At 46.1% G+C, this 9,493-nt stretch overlaps 1 protein-coding gene across 1 annotated transcript; it reads left to right on the forward strand.

The window, feature by feature from the left end:
• Nucleotides 1-911: 911 nt before the first annotated feature.
• LOC104460107 (tyrosine-protein kinase BAZ1B-like) lies at nucleotides 912-8,434 on the forward strand (the record flags this gene model as incomplete). The annotated part of the gene is made up of 4 exons (XM_010087234.1): nucleotides 912-1,043; nucleotides 3,126-3,270; nucleotides 4,146-4,344; nucleotides 8,313-8,434. Coding segments are annotated over 4 exons (598 nt in total), but the record flags the coding sequence as incomplete, so codon positions are not given.
• Nucleotides 8,435-9,493: the final 1,059 nt, after the last annotated feature.

Below are 9,493 nucleotides of genomic sequence, written 5' to 3' on the forward strand. Positions count from 1 at the left end.
TGCCTCTCTTACAGTTTCTCCACTTCAATTACCGTTGGTAAGCACATGGCAACTTAAGCAGAGTGGATTGGTGTGGATTTACCCTGTGCTGGCTTCTCTGGTCACTGTGCCTGTGTGTGTTCTGTCCAGAGGAAGGATGAAGTAGCTTGTGTCTGTTCACACCGACAGTTTATTGCCACTTGGGTGGAATGGGGAGAGCACAGCCCCAGGTGCTTCCAGCAGGGTAGCTCGTGCTGTAAGTGATGACGGTGACCTGCCTGGGTGCTCGTTCATCCCGACGGCCAGAGTGACTGAGCCTCCAGGCTGGCTGGGATACGGGCAGCAGATGGTGTACCTGGTGAGAAAGATCCTCTCCTTGTGCTAATGCAGGAGGCTCGTGGGGGAAACCAAAGGAAAGGTGGCCCTCAAAAGATTGGGGGTACTGGTTAGAGGGGTAATTAGCTCGTGGAGTTTGTAACACCACCCCAAGGCATTAGCAGCAGTCGCTCCCCAGCGGTTATTGTCGGGCGTTTGCGGCCGGCCATGCCATGTCTCCTGCACATGCGTGTGACACTGTTGGTGCTGTTCTCCAGCTAATCAGACTGGAAAAGCTGGGAAGTGACTTAGCAATGCCGTGAGACGTTCAGCCATCTGTATTCCCCGTGTGCAGTTCAGCTGAACTGACGGTGGCGTGGCATCGTCTGTGTGTCAGTGCTGAACAGGACGGGCATTGCAGCTGCAGAAAGCTCCCGTGCATCCTGGTCTGAAAACCCATGGGATTTAGTGCAGCATCTCCATGGTAGATGCGGGGTCAGGCTGTACTGTAGCAATCCTCAGCCATTGAGTCCTCCAACTGTAAGGGTTTAATTGAATTTGACTGTCTTGTGCTACTGTGATTGTGCTCTCCACTGCACAAATCCTGTTTTCCTGAGCTGCCACTCGTACAGAGAGTATGAAGCGCGTTTGGAGAGATACAGTGAACGCATCTGGACGTGCAAAAGCACAGGAAGCAGCCAGCTGACACACAAAGAGGCTTGGGAGGAGGAGCAGGAAGTTGCTGAGCTGTAAGTACCAGGGAAGGAATTGGCATGTGTCTTATCATTGGGCCTTGGGGCAGAAGGGTGGACTTGGGGATGATGTGTGATTGCTGATTTATGAGGTGAGGTAAGCAGCTTTTTACTGGCTCTAAGGAGATCTGGGGTTCTGGAGCTGAAAGCAAAAAAGGTCCAAAATTGATGCCATCACTAATGCAGTTGAGTAATGTACTTATTTAGTGCTCTGTCTTGGTGTTACTTGAACCAGAATAGTTCAGCGTGTGGTACTTGGCATATTTTGAAGCCCCTTGAGTAATGGGATTTTTTTCAGAGGGGGGAAAAAAAAAATCTTGAAGGTGCTAGAGTAACAATACAGTGAAAAGGGGCCTTTGAAGTGTTCAAATCAGCCAGGTCCACAGCTGGAACTGTTTTTTCCAGATCTGCCTTGGAATCAGTTGTTGTACTAAATAAAAAAATAATTTTGGAGTGAGATTTTGGGGATCTCCCCTACTTGAAACAATAAAGAGCAAAGGGAAACCAGCAAGAGTGGTTACTCTGTTCAGCCACCAGTGTCCCTGACCTCCCCGGTAGCACACGGCTGAGATCCAGCGTGACCCTTGCCATGGACGTGAATTTTCTGTAAAGGTGCAAGACTATGGCTCCACCAACATATAGAACTTATTTTGTGATTACCAAATTGTAGGAATTGTGCCAAACAAATGACATGTTTTTCTGTTCTGTGAACTTGGACTTCTGTGACTTTTTTTCCCTGGTTTTGAACTGGGGACGTTCTCAGCAGCACCTAAGAGGTGACATTTTCTGTTTCTCTTCTGTGAAGAATCCATGTTTTGGATTCACTGCCAAAAGATTTACTAGCCTTAGCCTAAGGAGAAATTCCCCATCATTTGAGGTTAATCACACCCTTAAAGGCGACAAACAAGAAACTATTTGCCAATAGTCCCAATTTCTATGGGGGCTGAAGCACTGTAGAGTCCTCACCCCATCCTTCCGCAGTTGGCTCCGTAAATTTCTAATTCTGAGACAGAAGCCACTGGTCTGGTGTCACTTACTGCTGGTTAACCATGGTGGGTTGGTTGTCCAATTCTGAAAACGTTAAGAAACATAAATGAAATATAAATGGAAGATTTCTCAGTAACAACTTTAGCTATAGTCTCTCTAAATGGGGGGAAAAAGAGACTCTGTAAAATGAGATTTTGGTCTTGTCTCTTTGAAACAGGATTAAAAGCTTCCCAGGCAGTTTGCTGGCTTCTTTAAAACACTTGACAGTAGTCTAAATAAAAAAAGTTCATTTAGGCCATTTGGTAAAGTGATAAATCTGTTCACGGCAGTTCCAGAACAGCAAATACAGCTGAGGATTGTCAGCAATGGAGCCCTGAGTGTGGGCAGCTCAAAGGGGTTTGGAAAAAGGGGGAATTTTGTTCCTCCTTACAGTAACTTGAAAGGGACTTACTTTTTAGCTAGAACGTTTTATGCAATATATTTCTTGGTACTCCTGATCTTTCAGAAAGGAAATCAGTCCAGTAAACTTGTAACAGCCCTTTCCGTTCTTTGAATGAAAATGTTTGAAGATGATGACACTGTGAGGCACACAATATTTTTCTCTGGAAAGATAACCTGACCGTGTAAGCCTGCCTCTGTCTTCTTTACTGTGTTAGCAGTCTGTAAGCCCAGCATTTGGGAAGAAAGAAAATCTAAATGTTCATCAGTATTGTGCTGTTGTTGAAAGCAAAAAAAAAAAAAAATAAAGTAACAAGCCCCAGAATAAAGACACGTTATCTTCGTAGATATCAACCGTCTAATCAGGAGGCAGTAATAACCGGTGAGAAGGGTTCACCAGGGGCGCTGCTCCTCCACCTTTCTGCTTTATGGTGTTCCTTCTGGGAAGGACAAGGAGGATCTGTATTGTCGTGCCAGTTAACACTTGGGAAGGGTGCTGGGGGAGGGCACCCAGAGCCCTTGGATGTTTGCATGCTAGTGCAGCATCTGCCCCAGACATTGTCCTGGCTGTTAATGGTCCCGGAATTGTGAGATGGGAGCTACTGTCCATTTGGGCCTTTGTTCCATGAATAATGAAAACCTCTGCTTGCTCAGCTTGAAGGAGGAGTTCCCCATCTGGTATGAGAAGCTGGTACTGGAAATAGTCCACCACAACACCGTGTCTTTGGAGAAGCTGGTGGATGCAGCGTGGCTGGAGATCATGACCAAGTTTGCTGTGGGAGAAGAGTGTGACTTTGAGGTGAGGATCTGATTCCTGTGTTGTCCTGTGCTTTTGCACAGAGCCGATTTTGGATATTTAGAGGCAGGAGAAGTGGTGAAGAATATGTTAGCCACTGACATTATCAGAAGGATGGTGAGAATTACTTTCCTGTGGAATCCCAGTGACAGCACCTGCTTTTGGATGCAAGCTGGTTCCATAAGCAGAAGCGTGTGGATGCCCCATGCTGACAGCAAGAGAAAAATGATCTTTGTGTGTGCGGGGGGAGAGAGATCTGTTATACTGCTCTAAATATGTTGTGGTCTGTGTATATATAAATATATATGAAGATAAGTATTTTAGTTAGAAGTAGTTAAAAATGATAATCTGCTCTAGTCTTTTCCCCTAACGTGTTCCCAGAAGGAGCAGCAGTCTTAAACTGGTGTCGCTTGAAGTCAATTGCTGAGAGGTATCTAATGATGCTCTAACGATTTGAAAATTCCCTCCAAAAGTGGGAATGGTGGGAAAAACTCAAATGTGTTAAAAATGAGGGAAAGCTATAAAACGTCATCTGTTAGCAATCTGTTCAGGACATACTCTGCCAGCAGGGGCTGCTGAGGGAACACACTTGCACCGTGCAGACACACACTCGTTCCCTGGGCTGAGAAAAGCGTGGAACCCTGGAAAAACTTGTGGGTTGGCAGATCTCTCTTTCTTAACAGTTTATACAGAGCTTCCAGGTGGGAGTAGTAGAAAGAATCCTGTAATTGTTCCATGAGAGGGATCATGAGTTCAGTGTTCTGTCAAATTACGGTTTGTAGGTAATCTCAGTTACATTTTTTCCTTCCTTGTAGTGTGAAAGCTTATGAGTTCATGTGTCTTGCTCAGGTTCAGGTTTCATAAATATTTCCATGCAGGTTGGTAAGGAGAAAACGTTGCCTGTGAAAGTTGTGAAAATACATCCTCTGGAGAAAGTAGATGAAGAAGCCTCGGAGAAGAAATCTGATGGAGCCTGTGATTCCCCATCTAGTGACAAAGAGAACTCCAGCCAGGCAGCCCAGGACAACCAGAAGGAAGCTGTCCTGAAGGAGGATGACAGCAGGAGGGAAAGCATGAGTAAGTAGTACGGCCGCATGCCAGTAGGTAGCACCTGGAAGTGAGCATTTGCATTCCTGTGAGTTCTGGGCCTGGGCTGCGAGTGTTTTTTATGTGATGTTTAAACAGTGTTACTTAATGAAAATCCTGAAGCGGTCATTGCTGGTAGTGCAGCTTTGGTGGCACCAGTGCTGTTGGCTTTCAACTGTTCTTGCCTGTTTTAGAGCAGAAGGTGTGCTGTCATCATTCTAAGGTGTAATACCAAAAGCTATGCATGAAACAAAAAAGCTTTGAAAGTATAAAAAGTGTATTTAACAAAAAAAAGAGGATGAGAGGGGGTGAACAGCAAAGTTTCACGCAGAGTCATAAAGTTCCGCCGTGATGTTCATCCTCAGAACAAACATCTCTGGTTCTGAAGCCTGTTGTTCTGCAGTCAGAGACAAGCTCTAATTTTCTTTCATGTCCCCAGTTGATGCAAAAAACAAGTTGGTTTTTTTAAGTTTGGTTTGTCTTCTTCCAAATGCTGAGACAAAATTCACGCAGAAAAATGCGTATTAATTTTTTTCCTGAGGCTTCAAAATAAAGCATGCTTTGAAATGTTGTTCTCCTCTTTTGTAACTGCTCGTCCTTGCTGCAGAGCTAAACAGTGGATGTTAAAGGCCTTTCTTGACTCTGGGAAGGTACTGTCGAAAGAGGGGAAAAAAAATAGTTTCATGTCCTGTGTGACTTCTTAAAAATAAGATTCTTTAAAGAATATTTCAAAAAGTGTTTTAAACAAAAACAATCCCACAACATAGCTCTAATCTGGATAGCTTCATTTTTAAGGCGCATAAATATAATAAACTGTTGACATTTGTCAATAGCCACTCCAACGTCTGGGGAAGGTGTATAGAGCCTCCTCTAGTGTGGAGAAGAGGAAACTCAGAAAACAGCCCAGCGAGCTAGTAGCAAAGTCAGGAGTGGAAAACAAGTTCTACCAAGCTCTAGTCCCAAGCTTAATAATTGTCAACTGTTTCTGATTGGTAGTGGGAAAAGTTATGAGATGTTTTGATTTCATTGCAGTGCTCTGTATAATCCGGAAGGAAAAACAAAAAAGTGTTGGAAAAAAGATCTGGCCTTGTGCTCATCCTTTGAAACAACAGTAGTGCTTGGAGAGGGACTAATACATGCTTTTTCTTTTTAATTGAGTGGTAGTTCTCTTGACCTACCCCATAAAAGGTGTGGGAAGAACCTTTTACTTTAAAAATGCGCATTGACCGAATTTACAGCAGCATTTTCAGGGTTGGGCGTCTAGTAAAATCTACCGTGGTGCTGTGTTCACTAGTGTGCGGTGTTCTCACCAGCTGTGTTCAGCTCTGCTCTCGCTGGCATTGCTGGTGTGGGGCTCTGAGGCTGGAGGAATGCTGCAGCAACGGGGATTCCTGCGCCTTTCCCAGTCTCTGCCCTGTCTCCAGTTGCTGCTTTAACTGGGGACCGTCCTCCCCTTTCTGTAAAGGGTGACCCTCACCATTTCCAGATCAGAGATGCCAGCAGGGTCGTACCATAATCTGGAAAAGCAATCAGCAGCCATTCCTTTAACTCTTGTACATTTGCATTTATTAAAAGGATATCTTATTGCTGATGCTTCTGGATTCTGGGCTGTTCATGGTAAACTCGTCGTTGAATCTCCAGTCCAGAGCCTATTGAAATAACTCCCTGACACTTGTTCCATTTACACAGCAGCTGCAGGAGCAGTACAGACTTGCTTTCCTGTAGTGGGTTCAGCCCCGGCTGCGCCCGCAGGAAGCTCTGTGCAGGGTCTGAGGTACCTGGCCACACTTTGACTTTCTCTTTCTGGTGGTTTGTGTCCGTTACCAGTGGTGACGCGGGCTGAGGTCACTACGCCAGAGGGAGCGTTTGCAGCAGTGACAGGCCCTGGGTGCCATGCCAGAGCTGTACATTGTGTGTGTGCACACGAGGGGCAGGGTTACCCGCAGCACCTGCACCAACACCTCCAACTTACTGATTTGGTTGGAGGAGAAAAGGGGCAGAGAAAGAGCTTCAGTCTCGCTGATGAGGAGTCTGCTGTGCTTCAGAAGGTAAAAATATGGCTTTATACCGGCTTCATTGTATCACGCGTGCAGTCTGAAGTATTTTCAGTTGCTTAGGGAGTGAACTCTGGAAAATCTGCGGCAGTGAGAGGAAAGGCTGGTTTCTCCTGAGAATGGATGGTGAGCTGCTGGAGGCAGGTTCTGCAGCTGGAGCTGCACTTGGAACGGATACTGCTTTGGAAAATCCGCAATAAGGGGTGAAGAGAAGGAGACAACAGTGTATGGGTGCTTTATGAGCTTCCAGCAGTGCAGTGAATTTAAGGTTTGGGTTTTTTACTACAGTACAGTGCAACAACAAAGGAATTACGCTTTTTGTAAAACCACTTCAGGTAGGAATGTACAGTGATTTCTTCTTCCCCGCCTCTGGGTATCCACGTGCCGTTTATTAGAATTCAGTGCAGTCATCCCTGCTTCTAGAATCTAGAAAGTAAGTCCCAAAAGGAGAGGTTGCTTACGGGCCTGTTGCAGAGGCAGCGGTGTAACTGTGTCCTTCAAAGCCAGAGCCAGGACTCGGCGACACTTGGTCATTTCTTAAATATAAACCTGCTGTCTGTGGTACAGACATCAGCAAAGGTAAGAGTCACTTCAAAGGCGTTGGGGCAGAGCTCTGAGAGCAGAGCGCTTACAGAGCTGGGACTGTCCTGTAGGTGACGTCCCTTGTGGCGCTGAGCAGGAAACATAGTTCAGTACTTGTCAACTTATCAAGATTTTTTTTTTTTAATACAAAGGAACCAAAGCAGACAGCAGTTGTGTCTCAGCCTGGCTTGTGGTGAGAGGATGAGTCTCCTTTCACATGGGCTGTCCCTGTTAGGGAATTCAGGGGCTTTATGTTAAAGAAAAACCTCTCTGGTGAGTGATGCGTGGAGCAGAGGGTTCTCCGTTGTGTTATCGGAGAGGCAGCACGGACGTGGGAGGTCTCTGCACGTTTCTGTACATCTGTGATCCCTGACCAAGGTGACTGGTTTTGGAAGGCAGATGGGGGGCAGAACTTGGTTTTACACCATGTGAGCTTTAATGCTGCTGAGGCTTAAATGCTGTAGGGGTGCCAGTGGGACGATGATGTAAATATACATGAAGTCTGAGTAAGGGCTGGCATCGACCTGTGTTCTGCATCTACCTGGTGGATAGTTATCCTCAGCTGTTGTGCTTGCTTTAGTGTTTGCTTTGAGTCACAGCCACAAACAGAAAAACATTTGGGGATCGCTTTCTTCAGTAAGCTTGGATTTTGTCTTAAATTATGAACATTTACAACCCAAATATAGAAATAACAGACTCAACACCAGCTGGCAAGAAGATGTGATGCCTTTGTACTCTTGTGGTTACGTCTCTCTTGCGAATGAACAGACTGGTTGTGTGAGTATGTCTGAAATCTCCAGCTAAACTAACCCGGGTACACAAGGCTCTTAGCTGTAAAGTGCTAATAGCCACCCAAGTTAAATGATTTTAAAAGTTCCTTTAATTTAGAGTCAGTTATTCCTGCAGCAGAATTATTTCAAATCTTGCGTGGCAGAGACAGCTCGGGCTCTCAGCAGGAGCTCCCTGAGCAGGTCACTGGCCAGGTTATGAAACCTGTCTCCCCTTTGTGGATTTCAGAGATGTTTCCTCCCTTCACACAGGTAGTAGCAGCTTGTTTGTAGGGAGATGGGTTTAAATACTGCAAGAGGTTATTTGTACTCCTTGGAGGTGGGTGTTACCTCCTACTGCAGAGCTGTCTAGGGACTCCATTCGTCAGGATATTTCTAAAACCTGACTTGGCATTTTTTTCCTGATGTTCTAGTTTAACCCAACACTGTACAGATTGCAGGGGTGAGGTGCCCACTCCAGTGACGCTCTGCATTCTTTAACTTTTTTTTTTTTTCAGACTCTGATACTAAGACACTTAATATCTTGCTTTGTCAGATGATCGAGCACGAAGGTCTCCTCGGAAGCTTCCCACGTCTTTGAAGAAGGAAGAAAGGAAGTGGGTTCCACCTAAATTCCTGCCACACAAATACGATGTCAAGCTGAAAAATGAAGATAAGGTGAGTCGTCCACTTGGATCCTTTCTGTTATAACATGAACATGGAAGTTTAATTAAATAATCACTGTCGGTGTGACTGCACAGCACAATGCAGTGCTTTCTGTCCGAGTCGTGGCATGGGAAGCAGGGTGGCTGCAGGTATCTGTGGCTGGCTGGCCTGGCTCTTTCTGTAGGGAGACACCTGACAGTTCCCTGATATCACACACTGAGTCATGCTGCTGCAGAGCTTTAGAGTGGTTGCTGTTGACTGGCTAATCTCTGGTCAGGCAGTTAACAAAAGCTGGTCAGACTAGTTAAACCATGAGTGGCAATTGCTGCTCTTGTTGTAACCGAACTTCTCTGGGAGTTGTAGGTAGTTACAGGGATCTTCCCAGGTCATGCAGGGGTAAAATTAGGAAGGCAAAAGCCCAACTAGAACTCAACCTGGCTGCAGTGGTAAAAGATAATAAAAAATGTTTTTACAAATGCATCAACACCAAAAGGAGAGCTTTGGAGAATCTCCATTCCTTGTTGGATGCAGGAGGGAACATTGTCACCAAGGATGAGGAAAAGGCTGAGGTGCTTAATGCCTTCTTTGCCTCAGTCTTCAATAGTCAGACCAGTTATCCTCCGGATATACAACTCCCTGAGCTGGCAGGCAGGGACAATGACCAGGACAGCCTTCCCGCAATCCAGGAGGAAGCAGTTAATGACCTGCTACACCACCTGGGCACGCACAAGTCCATGGGGCCAGATGGGATCCACCCGAGAGTCCTGAGGGAGCTGGCAGGGGAGCTTGCCAAGCCACTCTCCATCATTTATCAACAGTCCTGGCTGACAGGGGAGGTCCCAGAAGACTGGAAACTTGCCGATGTGACGCCCACCTACAAGAAGGGCCGTAAGGAGGACCGGGCCTGTCAGTCTGCCCTCGGTACCGGGGAAGATTATGGAGTGTCCTCCCACGGCATGTACAGGACCCCCAGGGGATCAAGCCCAGCCAGCATGGGTTCATGAAAGGAAGGTCGTGCTTGACGAACCTGATCGCCTTCTACGACCTGGTGACCCGTCTAGTGGATGAGGG

Source organism: Pterocles gutturalis, unplaced genomic scaffold (genome assembly GCF_000699245.1).
Source record: "Pterocles gutturalis isolate BGI_N339 unplaced genomic scaffold, ASM69924v1 scaffold966, whole genome shotgun sequence".
Classification (NCBI taxonomy): Eukaryota; Metazoa; Chordata; class Aves; order Pterocliformes; family Pteroclidae; genus Pterocles; species Pterocles gutturalis.